This window comes from Dermacentor andersoni, chromosome 1 (assembly GCF_023375885.2).
Source record: "Dermacentor andersoni chromosome 1, qqDerAnde1_hic_scaffold, whole genome shotgun sequence".
In the NCBI taxonomy this organism is placed as follows: Eukaryota; Metazoa; Arthropoda; class Arachnida; order Ixodida; family Ixodidae; genus Dermacentor; species Dermacentor andersoni.
In genome coordinates, this window is record NC_092814.1 from 321,655,661 (window position 1) to 321,670,937 (window position 15,277).

Below are 15,277 nucleotides of genomic sequence, written 5' to 3' on the forward strand. Positions count from 1 at the left end.
AACTTATCATATGGGATTTCAATTCAAATGGGTATCGTTCCATGGACAAGCGCTGGTCCCAAAAAGAAAAAAAAGAAACAAGGGCCTTTCCACAGAGCACTAGCACAACAGCAAAACAAAGCAAACTGAACAAATGCAAAAGATAAGAGTGAGCGAATTGATGATGGGAGTCGGGCTCTAGCGACGAAAGCTTTTGGACGGACGACGGACAGCTGCTGTCCTTCTGTCGCGTACAACCGTGTAATCCAGACACCGGAGTCACAGTTGGCGTTTTCCTTGATTCATCCTTCCGCTTTGTGGACAGAACTGCTCTCTCGTCGCGACGTCTATACGTGGAGCTTCGCAGTGCCGCACATCACTCGTCGCATCTTCGTGCGTGGCCCTTCACTCAGCGACCTCTCCCAGAGAAAGCGCTGCGCGCCGACTGACCAACCGGCCTAAAGAAGGATGGACACCGCCTGGGCCGAGTATGTGGTGTTCGCGACCCTTATGGTGGCCAACTTCAGCTTGGGTCTCTACTTCTCCTTCCGACGGCGGAGCCTCAAGTCGACTGCCGACGAGGTGTTCCTCGGCAGCCGGTCGCTGCACTCGTTGCCGCTAGCGGTGTCCGCGCTCGCTTCCATAATGTCGTCCATCGGCATCATAGGCATATCAGCGCACGTGTACGCCTACGGCACTCACATGTTCTGGAATCAAGTGCTGGCGCCCCTCAATGCACTCATCGTGGCACATGTCGTGGTGCCCGTCCTCTACCGTCTCAGGGTTACCTCCGTATTCGAGGTAAGCCAAGGCCTCGGAGAAGGAATAGTAAGCATCGAGTCTACTTCCTTTCTGTGTCACGGGGCTCATGCCCCGCTGACAAAGAAAGCGGGGCTCATGCTGCATTAATCGCAACATCAACCTGGAAGACAAATGGACCTCTGTTCCTTGTAATCTGGAGCTTTGCAGTATTACGAGTGATACATAAGCCCCACAGTACCTGATAGGAAAAGAATGGCTACAAAAATAATATCGCCGCAAATATATCAGGCACGCGCCCTGTCACAATTTTCTTTTTGCGATGGCCTCCTTTAAACATTGGCTATTTGGTAATCGAACGTGTTTACCCGTAAGTGCGCTGACAAAGTCCCTCGCACTGCTTCTAGAATTTGGTTTGCAAAGTTAGACAAAGGTAATGAAGAATTGCGCTTGGAACGCGTCGTACAGTTATGACACCAAGAATGACAAAATATATAACTTGTATTTTTTACACCACTCCTAATAGTAGGGTTTTTAATTTTTTCATTAAGCAATGCACGTATGAAGAGATCCTGAAAACACTGACGATACGGTAGTCGATACGAACAAAACGAAAGTCGCAAGTGTCAGGTGTTTTTCTTTCCCAAAACAATATCGAAAAAGAGTCTCATGAAATGATAAAAGCAACGTACTACAAATTTCTGTTAAAGATTACTTCACCATAAATATTTTAAGGCCTACAGTATGCTTTGCTAATGTGTAACCAAGAAGAGTCAGATTCGCCTAATTATCGCTTTCACAGGAACAGTCGCCTTGGATCTAGATTTCACATAAATGGTAAATCCGTATCCTGAGCGTTCTGCGATAGCCAAGATCGGCACTTACCATCTGGGTGGACGCTCGATATCAAGGCAGGAAAGGGTGACGCAAACCTTGCCTTTTCCTTCCGTCAGAAATTTCGTCGACATACCCAGTGACGAAGGTTGTCTACTAGCTTGAAACACTGGGTGTGTACTGGCAGCTGTCTCGCCCCGCTCAGACAACATGAATCACTGAGCATGTGACCGAATAGACAACTTGTTGCTCGCTACTATCTGACCATGCAGACAACTGGGGTCACTGGTTATGCGATATTGCGATGTGCCCCTTCTCGTCCTATCCCCCAGAAAGGATGTGCCAAGGTGACGCAAGTATTATGTAGCCTTAAATATACCGGGTGTCCTACCGCGTAACTTGAGCCAAACTTTGAAAATGTGCAAATGCCACGTAGCTGGACCGAACCAAGGTAATGTTCGCCGTCGTTTGGAGATGTTCAGATTAATTTTTTTTTGCATTGAGCCTAAATACATAATTAGTAATAATTGATGATTTCTCAAATATTATAATTAGATGAACAGTGTCAATGATAAAATTGTAGATCAACATGAAAAACTCCCGATACAAACTTCTGTTGCTCAATACGTGCTGCATAAAAATGTTTTTCCAAGCATGAAAGAAGCCCGCAAATACATGAAAAGTGGCCGCGGGACTGGCCGCTTGAGGTACATTGGCTCAAGCTACGTGGGACACCCTACATGTTAAAGTGATGGCGCCCCATTCGCAACAGACACTTCCGCGTCGGACGTGGCTGTGTGATGGAAAGCCATTGTAACGAAGTCGTAGCCAGAAGACTAGCGACAGTTCGTGTTGCTGCGGCGTTTCAATGGGAAGGGGGGGGAGGCAGGGGTTACAACAAGATTACTGTGTCGTGGTGTCATTCGGCTTTGTGGTTGGCAGCGAGATTTCCACTTCGTGTGTCTGCTGATGTGCCCATAAGGGTTCGGGATTCACGGGCATTACAATAATCATAATAATCAGCATAACATATAAAACATATTCTGGGGATGTCAGAAACCCCGCGGCCAAAGTCCCTGCTAAACAGGAACATTACCCGGGACGGTCTTTTAATACCGCACACTAGTGACTTCCTCGGCTTCGTTTTGTTTTATATTAAATCACGATATACACAGGGTGTCTCACGTAACTTGAGCCGAACATTAAATATATGCAAATGCCACGTAGCTGGACAGAACCAATGTAATGTTATTTGCCGTCGCTTAGAGATACTCAGATTATTTTTTTCATTCCGTCTCATAAGATAAATAGTCTTAATTAATTAATCGATAATCAAATATTATAGTTATATTAAAAGTGTCAATGAGAAGATTGTAGAGCAACATGAAAAACTCACGATACAACTTTCTGTTGCTCAATACGTGCTGCATAAGTGTTTTTCTGAGCGTGATAGAATCCCGCAAATACACGCAAAGTTGCCGCGCGACTCGCCGCTCGAGGCACTTTGCCGATATTCGCGGGCTTCTTAGTGGGCATGTGCACTCTGCACATGCCCACTAAAGCAGGTGGCAGCAGGATGCATAATTGTAAATAACCAGAATTATAATCGTATAATAAGCAGGAAGAGGCAATAGTCAAGCTTCTGGAGTATTCCGTTAGATTACAGATTTCCGCAGTTTACTGTACAACATTTTCTGAAGCTCTAATGTTCACATCTCTTTTCATGTTATTCTTTTTTTACAGAGCACATCGGTGGCGCTTTGATGGACTCGTGTTATTATTTAATTATTTATTTGTTTTCAGTACTGCTGCTCTCGATTGAGAGCATTGCAGGATATGGCATGCAACAATACAAAAAACAAAACGATGTGTCAAAAATAGTTAACATAGAGTCAAATCAAGTCTACAGAAGAACAGCAAAAAGAAAAAAAAGTCTCAACGGTTGTTATTGGACAAATTTAGCAAAAAGTAAAGGTTAATTCCATAAGTAAGGACAATCACTTCTACGCAAATACATTTTGGCACTCTACACTTGCACTTACAAAAGTCCGGCGGGCATACAATGATTTGAAAACGCAAGATATTGGCACAAGGGGCGGTTACATACAATGAAATCATGCCCAATTAGCGAAATGTAAAAAATAAAAAAAGCTTGAAACGCTTGTTATTAGCCAAATGTTTCTACCGACATACATTGTAGAGTCTCTGATCGGTGAAATTCAAATTGCTCCAAATTCAAATTCGACGCAGGTTGAATTGATTTTTTTATATCTTTTTAAACCACGCAAAATATTTTCCTGGGCGTGTTTTTGCAGGCCTACTTCAAGATCGCGTCGTTCAATTTCCTTGTCACTGTCATTTCTACGGACGCCACTCAAAGTCTAGAGAAGCCAAGTGTTCGCAACTTTTCTATTCAGCTTGACTAGTCCTTTGCTATCCGCCTGCCTAAATACACGCCGATCTTTCTCCCTAAATGTCTCGCAATTAACTCAGCTATCACAAAGTTGGGTCTCATGCGATTAACGTAAGGGTTATTACAGATGCTCTTCCGGTTTGTTGCCATTTAACGTCTGCTGAGTGGTCGCTCCTGATGCGTATATTTTGGGAACTTATGAGAGAAATCTATGGGAAGAACAGGACACTCTGGCATCTTCCTAAATGAATCCGCCGATTCTCTCGCGTCGTCCTGACTTAATGAACCGGTTTTTAAGGTTCCTGCTAAATTTTATTTGATTACATGTGCTAGATTTAAGCCCCGTTTATTTCTAAAAGGCACAAAATCGTCATCTCTGATTTTCTCTGATGATTCGAAGCAGCGAAAATTCGCGTGGACCACGACAGTGCGACAATGTGAGGTGGCCTTATCAAGCTTCCACCGCTGCCTAAATATTTACCCTCACAGGTCTGGTTTTTCTTTGACTATACTTTGTTCTGTTTGTAATCAAACTCAAACAGTGGGTCAGTTTCTTTTTTTCTGCCACAGCTTTTCATCCTTCCGTAAGTGAGTGAGTGAGTGAATAAACTTTATTGCAGGTCCGGCGAGGACGCGAACTCGTCGCGTACCCGGCTCATTCCGTAGAACATTCCATCTGCATCCGACTAGAAATCTAGGCCTACGTCAATCGACATCAAAGATGTGGTCCTTTGGTGCCTGTCAGTCGGGCACAGGCCCCAGCTCCATGACAACAGCTCTATATATGTTCGTTGAGGCGTCCGCAAGGTTATGGTGCTCGGGGTGCCAACTGTGACATATTTACAACTTTATTATAAAAAAATTGTTGTCCTTATGTCAGGCAATGCTCCTTTTTCGTTGTATTTTTCGTCGTTTTTTTGCTATGTGTACTCATTACCTCCAGTGTGATCGGCCCCTTCGTGGGTATGAGCCATGTTTAGAGGCCACAACAACGAGTATACGTACAGAGACTGGCTTCAAGTGAACCGTGATGTTCGTCGCGCCGACGCGTCGATTCTGTTCTGCAACTGATGCCTTTCTAAACACTGTGAGTCTCATTGCACGTAAGATTGAGCGACGTTATTTATTACCGCGGACACGATACATATCACTCAAGGTACCATTACCGCGACTAGAAACAAACATACTAGGTGTCATTGCACCAGCCGCTGCTGCTGCTGCAGTGGCAGCCTAGGCAAATGTTCTGCAGTGCCAAGGGCCTCTCCCAGAGGCCTCAAACTACCCATGTAGTGCGAGAAGCGGTTCAATCATAATATTCGCGACTTCAGGATCTCAACAGCCCATTTAGTATTTTATGGTCTATTAAATTTTTGCTCACCTAAGCTACATTTTAGTGTAAGTTAAATATAGTCAAGTATACAAGAAGAGAAAGGTCGATATGACAAAGTTTTTGTGCACAGTGAGACCACTCAACTAAATGTAAAAAAAAAATTGTAATTGAGATTCTTTGTCGCAAAAACCAATATTCCATTTGCTTCTTGCAGTACCTTAGGATGCGTTATGGGAACAAAGTCGGACTCACCTCGTGCGTCCTGTACTTCTTTTTAAGTGTGAGTAATGCTTTCTATTTCTCTACAGGCATTAGTTTTGGAAAACTGACACGGAGTAGTTTCAGGTACATATTTTTTTTTTTTTTTTTGTATTCTGCAGCAAACCATGGGCGCCGTAGCGATATTTCCGGCAGCGGCAGCTGTTGCGACAAGCAAGTACACGCAAACAATATTGCTTGATTGCTACTTAACAATGCTCCGTGACACCGCTGCAGCAAATGCGGACAAACTGATTTGCCTGCAGCAAACGAGTTTAATGAATGCTTCATGGTGAGCAACGTCTTTCTCTTCTTTCAGTTTTCGGCGTCTCGGCGAACTGGTGCAGCTTTACTATCGGCTTAGCAGGCTGCGTTTACACTGCTCTGGTGAGCCATTATTTATATCACATTGCTCTACATTTATATTTAATGATATAGTCTTCTATATTTAATATTGTTATTGTCCCATTTCGCGAAAGTTCCAGGTGTCTTGCTCAAAAATGATTTGTTTGAGCGCATCTCCATGGCCAGTGGGTAGGCGTGACTACTGCACGGGGTTGTAATGCACTAAACGTAAACGTGTGGTTATCAGCACGGCAGTCTTTCTTGGCACAGTACAGGGCCTTCATGATGCAACGATTCCCTTCTCTCGATTCTATTCTCTTCCTGTTAGCCACCGCTCGTGACCAGCCGATTCCGGTGATGACGTAGGCGAAGCGGCACTCTGACCATTGGCGAAGGCCAATAAGGAGCAGCATTGAAATAGGATCGTTACATCATTCCAGCGGGGGGGGGGGGGGGGCGGTATTCCCAAGAAAAGTTTTGGCACTAAAACCGTTCGTAAGAGCCTGATGCGAGCCGATCGTGACGTCTGACACATTATTAGCGAAGGTGGCCGACCAATGGCGAAGGGATTTTACGAGCAAAAAGCTTCGTGAATTCGGCCCCATGTTAGCACATACAGAAGGGCACATGTAGAAAGTGCCAATGTGTGTAATCCATAGTTACGGTCAAGGTAGAAGCATTAGCTAGCGTAAGTACACAGCTAAGTGCAACTATACTCTGTACAAGGAGCAATCCTTAGCATAAAAAAGAAATCCACATGAATACCTATTCTCATGGTACATTATACCCTTGCACTTACCCTTTATATATCAACGCTTCTTCAATTGCAGGTCTTCGTACCATCAGCTCTACCACGTAAAGTACTCTATATAGTGTGAGGGGCGTTTTATCATGCTAACCGGTCCCCGCGGCTTTAAACTTGCACTACAACAGAACATGAACGTTTGTCTCTCTGAAGGAAATATCCTTATAGCTGCGTTCTGTATTGCAGGGCGGTCTGAGGGGCGTTGTATGGACTGACTGCGCGCAGGCTGGGATAGTGTTGCTGGCTCCAGCAACTATTATGATCAAGATTGCTTACGACGCTCATATGAAGGACTTGAACCTACGGCCATTCAGTGACTTCGCTGTCAAAACTTTCATGTTTGAGTAAGCACTCGTTGTTTTTAATTGATCATTGTGTTGGAAAATGTGGAAAAGCGTTCTTTTTTTCATTTTCAGAAGCAGCTTTGATTTCACAAAGGATGAAAACATCTGGGCTTGCCTTATAGGTCTGTCAACAATGTACATCTACAGAGGAGGTGTTGATCAAATGATAGTGCAAAGATTTCTCGCTTCTAGAAACCTCAAGGAAGCACAAAGGTAATTTATGAGGAAAGCGTGCTGTTCCATTAACCTTTCAGCTAGGCACTCGTATCCAGGAGTAATGAATTTCCATCCGCAAATTTTAGGTGTGCTGTTAGACCGAACAAAGCAATTTAAAAAAAAATAATTTTGACACCAGTAATGAGATTTTAATTGAAAATTAGACTAAAATAACCAGTCGTATCCATCACGCCAACATCGCGTAGTGAACTGAGGATTCTTTAAACTGACACTTTTCTTAACTGGTAAGTTTATTAACTTACGTGGTATCCACTTTCCATGTAGTGGTGACATTGCTCAATGCTCACTTGATGAACTGCGGACCGCGCATGTGCTAGCGATTATATGTAGAGTAATATGATGCATGGTGGCAAACTACACAAAAACTTACTTGCAAGTGATCCGATTTCCCTTCACACTCAACTTTTATTCCTCAAGATCTGGGACTGAATTCACAAATATTTTATTTCTTAAGTACCGTTAAACCAGTTCCTTCAGCAGCCCGGCCAGTCGCCTTCACGGATATTTTCAACACTGCGATTGGCTGGCGTTTGCTTTTGGAAGAGTCCAAAAGTTCACATTTATTGTCAGTATGGGCCCTGGTTGCCGCAGGTTTGCCAAACTGCTTGAAGCTTATAAGTGAGGAGTAATCGTTGCTTAAAATTCGGCAAGAAATTATCGAAGATGCCTGTTAACGTCAGTAATCGCTTAACCTATTATCCTGTTGTGATCTTTTTCTCGGACCATCGGGACCTTCGTCCTCCTATGTGCGTGAAATCACCACCTGCACGAACCAATCACGCTCCTCCTTCTCTCCTCCCCTCTTCCTCTGTGCATGCGCTTCCCTCTACGCTCTTTACTCTCGTCACCCTGCTTACTCTCTATTTCGTTTGATGGCCATCTGGCAAAATAAAAACCCGGGGAAGCAACTAAAGAAACATATCGCTTTAAAAGTGCATTGCTTGTACCTCCCTCGCAGGGACGGTATAATATAAGGATTCATATCGCTCGATTCTATGCTTTTCTTATCTTCCACTGTTCACGGTATTCGCGGTGTCTTGATAATACCGTGGGCGGAGAGCCACTCTCACCACTGAGGAAGCAGGAAAACGAGTAGCACTGGAATGCAATCGTTGCAGTGTCCTCTCGTTGCTCATACCTGTACACGATGCGAACCTGATGAAAGACTTTAGCTCTGCGCTCATCCTTCGGTAAACGTGCTTATATAACCGCGCAATATGCTGGCTTGCCACGTTGTTGGAACGTTGTAGTGACTATTTGGTCTGCAATCACTTAGAAGGGGCAGACACATCGTGCTAACTTAAAGAAGCATAATTCTCTTCAGTTTCTTTTTCATGCGTATAAATTTAGGACGGTTTTGACGGAGAGATGCTTCATGCTTTTCGCAAATACCAAGTCACGCCAGCAAGTAACAAAAATGAGGTCAAGGAATTAGGTCTTAGGTCAGGAACTAGGTCGAACAGGAATTAGGTCGACGGAATACATTCTACGCCGCTGCATGATAACTACGCACGCAGCTTGATAACCACGCACGCAGCGGTGCTGTTTCATGCGACACAAGTCGTTTTTTTTTCTCAAACACACGCATTGGTGTAACTATGTGGGTGTGTGGAAATAGCAAAAAAATAAAATTAAATCAAACTGTGGCGTTTATAAAGTTCCAAAGCAACACACAGGCTATGAGGAACGCCGTAGTGCAGGGCCCTCCACTAAATTCCACTAAGCGGGGATCTTTATGGCGTATCTAAATCTAAGTGCACGAAATATTCTTGGATTTCACCCCCTTCGGAATGTGGGCTCCGTGGCCGTTAATCGAACCCGCGACTTCGCGCTCAACAATAAAAAGCCAAAGCCACTGAACGCAACGGGCTGTAGAAATGTTCGAATTTTCTTCAGAAGAGAAAAAGATAATTCGCCAATTGTATACGCCATGGCACTGCGCGCGAAGGGAAATCGAGAAATCATTGCTTCACCAACAACGTAAGAATTGGCCCAAAATAATTCTTCAAAACATGGTCACAAAAATATAGTGCAAGTGTATCGGTACTATTGGTAATATCGGTACGATCGTGAGCAATATGAGGGGGAACTCGCGAACGCGTGGCAAATAGCCTCGAAACCGAGTTGTAGCGATACAGGGATGGCGCTGTCTAAAACAGAGGGGAAAGGGGGACGCTCTTCCGCTAACTGTTGGCACTGCCACCGTGCCTGCGTTTGCCGAAAACGGCAGCTTACGGCATTTCACTGGCCGCCGATAGCCGATAAGATGGTTACGTGCACAGTAACTTACAGCGAGTAATTTTTATTTTAGTCATGCTTTCTCTTAGAGCGCAGCTCCTGGGCGCCCGTTCCGTAATTTATCTTCAGTATACCCCCATAGGACCTTTTGTATCGCTTATGCAGCGCATCGTGCCCCGAGTTCCAGAAAGACGGACAGATTTCCCAGGGAAGTGCCTCTCAAATGTTTACGCTTCAAAACAGTGCTGCTACTGGCCACGCTTCGGTGCACAAGGTTATCAGTAACCGCAATATCAAACAGCTTTATCAGTGTTCGCTGGTGATGGGAAGTTCCGCACTTTGTATAAAGAGGTGCATGGGGGGAGTGCTAAAAGTTATTAGAACAGCGTCCTCATTTCCACTTTGTTTCGATGGCGGCCGCACATATCGCCCATAGCAGGGTTCAAGGCTATCTGACACGCGATCCTGTGCTCGCGGTAGTACATGCATTCGCTAAAAAAACGGCAAGGCCGTATACGAACGGTGGCGAGCGTTTGCGGCATCAGCCAATCAGATTTTGCGGTGATTAGAAACTGAGGAGGCTGGATTGATTTAAACTCGTGTGTGTCGCGCGGGTTTGTTTTCTGTTATGTCCCCAGTCATTCCAGTTGTTTCACCTATTCGTTGCCTAAATTGTGTACGCCATGGCACTGTTCATATCACAGCAGAAGAAGAAAGGAAAGAAAGAAAGAAAGAAAATTGAATATTGATGTTGAAGTTGGAAGTTGAAATTGAATAGCGTTGACGGTTGCGGTGCGCCGCGTGGTGGGCAATGTAAATAAGGAACGGTATAATTTAAGTATTCCTTTCGCCTGATTTTATTTTTTATCATACACCGTTCAGGAACTGTCAGTTCTGGTGACAACTAAGGAGGAGCACGCAAAGTTATATGGACATGTGTACTTAGTTACCTTGTGTAACCTGTGTAATCTCGTGTAATAACATGTGTACTGTTATTCCGTTGCTTTACGCACTCAGGACCGCGGTTGTCGGAACAGTTCTCGTGCTGATCTACTACGGAGTTGCTTCGAGTCTCGGTGTTGCCCTCATCTACTGGTTTCGTGATTGTGATCCAATGCTGACCGGTGCGATCAAATCCTACGACCAGGTGACTTCTAAACAGCGATGTACTGTTTACGAAATGCCGATAAGCGGTCGATGAGTGTTCACACTCTGTGTCTCACGTATCTTTTCAGATTGTTCCCTATTATGTGAAGAAAAACCTCAACGAATTTCCCTGCTTCTCAGGATTGTTTCTCGCCGGCGTAGTGAGTGCCGCAACAAGGTAAACTTAAGTATGCCTTCTACACTGCATTCACAAATCGCTCATGTAAGTTTCGTGCAAAGTGTAAGCGCCATTGAAATAAAGAAGAAATATGACATCTTTCAGCAAGATATCATTGATTCACGAGGAAAGCACGACTAAACCGACACTTAATTTTCGCACAACTGTAAATAAAGCCTAAAGTCAGAGGTCAAAATTACAAAGTTTCCTGTTTGTAAGCAATCTCTGCCATTTACCGGTGACCTTCGGTACTAGTTTGCCCAGCATCATGATTGGCTGACATCTGCTCTTACGAAGAAGTTTAACGTAAGAATGTTTTTATGAACACGTGCTCAGTTTATACTCTCGTTTAAGAAGGATTGTTCCTATGCAGGAGCCTACTGTTATGTTGCGACGCGTTACCAGATTTCTAGAGCTTAGGGAAGGGAACCTTGCACCTTTATCGAAATACGGTCCAATTATACTGAACTTCACGATGATGCACTGTTCTTCATGAAGTAATATACTTGATATCTAGCGGTTATGCAAATTGAAACACTGCTTGGACCACTGGCGAAGCACACACACACACACAAAAAACAGAAAAACATTGGAATAGAATCGTTATGTCAAACGGACTATGGTTTTTAGCACGACGGTGACGAGCGGAAATAAAACTCACCCAGAAAGAATAGGACGACCAGCTAGATCACTGAATTCTCAACAAAATTTTGAAAAGGAAACAAGCATGTATATACAGTCACCGTCAAAAGTTTACGGACCACTGGATCTGATGAAATGTCGAATTTCCGAGCGGGTTGTGACCGTAGTCAGTAAAACCGTACAAAACTATGTTTTGCGGATATAGGAGTGCAAGCTGGAAATCCGAATACCGGACTCTGTGTCCCGGAGTAAATATTCAGCTTATTCTCAGATCGCGTAGTCCGTAAACTTTTCACGATGGCTGCACATATAGGTTTTCATATAGCCTGTCCGAAGCAATCATATTATGAAAAAAATTGCGGATCTATCGCACCAAAAACACTGAAAACAAAAAACTAATAACAACGGCGAAATAATGGGGAAACAAAAAAAACATCACTTTTAAACATCGAGCTTCCGCAAATCAGTCAGGTTACTTGTCAAGGTGAAGATTTCTCATGCGACATTATTGAGAACAAGCTGGCTCATTTTCCCCACAAAAATTTGTGTGCAGAATACTGCTACTCTAGTTCGCCTTCATATTTTCTTTTCGATAAAAAATCATTGTCCCTTCAAAAATGCTTGACTCCCGCACACCTTGTCAACTCAACGAAATTCGATGTCTTCTTTATTTTTCAAAGTTAGCGCATGCTATCGCAACATTTCCTTTACACGACGTCTGTTGTGTCCAACATGTGCACTTCCTTACGTCGACATGTGACGATCAACCATTGTAGTTCCGCAGGAACTGTACAAATAGTTGTGTTTCATCCTTCATGTTTTCGTTTTCGTGCAACTCTTTCTAGTCGCTTGTTGATTTTTTAAAAAACCAAACTGCACAATTTCAAGAGCGTTCGGCGTATGGGGCGGAAGCTTTCATGTGCAATTAAATTGGTTGAAAGCTGTACGGTATAGGATTCCGTAATTACCATTCGCAATAGAAAACTTGTTCGAACATGTAAACCACGGCATTCACCAAATTGCATTGAAGAGCAAGGTGAATTTCAAGAAAGGCCTGTTCAAATTCTTCACATGCGTGCTGTTTCCATTTCAAATGGTGCAAAAAAAGTAAATGAAAGCGTTAATGTTCGTTTTGTATTCTCAGTGTCGCACAAGTTTGAAAACATGTGCAGTTGGCAACAATTCACGCACCTGCATTCAAGTGTCAGGCACATACAGGGTGTCTAACCTAAGCTCAGGCATGGTTTAATAATATGCAGATGTGCTCTTGCAGGACGCGTCCGAATGCATACCATTGGTGTTATATGGAGCAAGTCACACTATGGGGGGGGGGGGGGGGTTCTGCTCTGCTTAATTGCACAATTTGTCGAGCGTAATTAACCAACTTCGCAGGTATTCACTTCGCGTTATAATTAACATCTAAGTCAGCAGCTTCTGACTGTCTGTTTGTCACGTCGTCATTTCTGCGTCCTAATGAAAGCGCGCGAATTATGAAAAAAGACAGGTGGAAGGCAATTCAACCTCCAGTTGAAGTCGGTGGAAGACAAAGTCTTCCTGAGCTAGCTGGGAAGGAGATAGGGGCGTAGTCACTGTGTACCACACTTTATCGCGCCACTCCTCGCGTGAGGGGAGCAGGAGGAGCGCCTGACTCGAATTATATTACCGCACCATTTTCTGGTTCGGCCCACATCTAACGTATGACGACGCGTCAATTATTTTAAGTATATTCTGGAATTTAACATGTTAAAACTACAATCCGATTATGAGGGACGACGTTAAAGGGGGAAAAGTGCCCGTAGCGTAATAGAGCACTGGGCTTCTGTGCCAGAGGTCCTCTGTTCGAGCCCAGTCGTCGGACAATTTTACTCGCTTATTTATCTAAACATTGTAACTACGCCACACGGGCGAAACAATGAATGCAATATCAACATGTTAGAATGTTCCGCGAACTAAGGCTCGCAGCTTTGGTGGCACTGTGAACTGCGGCGAACATAAGCTGGCTGTATAAACACGTGTGCAATGACGGGCGCAGACACACATGAATGGAAAAGAATTCGATGACCGCGAGCAGAATCGGTTAGAACTACAGGATCTCGGCGGCGTCGTCGCCTTGCGCCGGCCCCTCGTACTCCGGCACGCTCACGGCGGCCACGATGTGTGCGTCAGCGCTTTTGAACTGCACGGTCTCGTAGGAGTTGTGGACTTAGCCTCGGCCTCCCGTTAGCATGGCTGAAATGGAAATCGTAGCGTTAATGTGAGTAATGTTCTTTCGTAATACGGATTAAAATTTAAAAACAAAGGGCGCTATAACGTAAAACTATTCCAAAGTTTTCTATTCCAATTCTGCTATCAGCCCTCCACGATTGGTGAAAAACTTTTTTTCGACCACGCCCACTTCACCTCTCTGTCACGCGACCTCCCGAAAACCGCGATACCTCCCCATCTGATATGATGCGTATACACTGATTATGCATGACTTGAGAGAAAAAAAAAAGTTATTTCTGATTCGACCCCTTTTCGCCATCAGCCTTCGGCTATTGGTCAAAAGTTTTCGGGCTGCACCCACTTCACCTGCCTGTAACGCGACGTCACAAAACCGCCCGAACTCACCGCGTCAAAGTGACGTGTACGCGATAAAGATGCATTAATATGCCGAACAAAACTGAATTTTCTTCGGAATAGCCGCAGGCTGCCCCGTTCCGAATGGAATAAAAAATAGCGGCCGCCGATCCCTGAGACGCTGACTACTCGCACCTGCCGGAGAGCATGGGTGTATTTGCGTATAATAAAGCTTCTTGCGTGGCCGTGTAACGTTTCCGAGCCCTTTCGGCACGTTTACCACCTCATTCTGCCAACTCTTCTTTCCTGAGGGTCAATGTTTGCGTCATTCTTAAGCTTCCGTTGCATGCCGCCGTGATTTTCGACCAGCCACCACAAGCTAAGTAAGGGAAAGCCAACCAATCGCAGACGCCGGCACCACCCTCTTCATCCGGTTATCGATTTTCAGTGCACTGGCTCTGCCCCAGTGAATCCCTCTCCACTTGAGCGTTCTCCTCGCCTCTTGTCAGCCAATTAGATACGACAAGCCACTCAGTGTAGGCAATGTTATTTGTTTTTCAAGCAAACAGAAGTGACCTCCTATGAACGAGGAAAGCGTTTGATTGGCCTGTTCAGACAACCCTGCGGGTGACCGCCCGGTGCTTGCGTCGATGGTTACGCAAATGTGACGTCAGAAGATTGGAATAGAAACATATTGGAATAGTTTTACGTTATAGGGCCCAAAGTCTCTATTTTTATGCGTAATTATTAGCGGCAGCGAAAGATGGCGTCGAGCGTTTGTATTGGGATAAAACGCACTAAGCGCCTCAACGCCCTGGCTTGCACGCCGGAAATGCTTATATGCATGTTTTATTCCAACTGCTGAGGCTTGCTGGCGTCACGGTTAGGGAATCGGGCTGATGTGCTCGTGCTTCTATGTTGGAATGCTGTCGCCGGACAATTTTCACTGCTTTTCACAATTTTCACTGCTTTCTTAAAATCTAGCTCTTTTTTTAGGACGCAGAAAAAAATTATTACTTAGCACGTAAGAACTTAGAAGCTGCTGAATTACATGTTTCTTAGAACGCTCGACAATTTTCTCATTGCCAGTTTTGCCCTTAATTTAGTATTTCGAAATTGATTAATATCGTGCGATTATCTAATTAGGCAGGATACAAAAAGAGCGTGACTTCTCCATACAATAGCAAAGAATACTTTTGGTTGCGTCTTC

General features: G+C 44.4%; 1 protein-coding gene across 1 annotated transcript; it reads left to right on the forward strand.

The window, feature by feature from the left end:
* Positions 1-447: 447 nt before the first annotated feature.
* LOC140219203 (sodium-coupled monocarboxylate transporter 1-like) lies at positions 448-3,336 on the forward strand. Its single transcript, XM_072289041.1, has 2 exons — positions 448-780; positions 3,316-3,336. Exons 1-2 carry the CDS (start codon positions 448-450, stop codon positions 3,334-3,336), a joined length of 354 nt encoding a protein of 117 aa, XP_072145142.1.
* The last annotated feature ends 11,941 nt before the right edge of the window (positions 3,337-15,277 follow it).

Excerpts from the sequence above, each read along its gene's own strand:
- LOC140219203 (XM_072289041.1), top strand. The coding sequence starts at position 448 with ATGGACACCGCCTGGGCCGAGTATGTGGTGTTCGCGACCCTTATGGTG. Across the intron at positions 781-3,315 it reads GGGTTACCTCCGTATTCGAG|AGCACATCGGTGGCGCTTTG; the intron begins GTAAGCCAAGGC and ends CTTTTTTTACAG.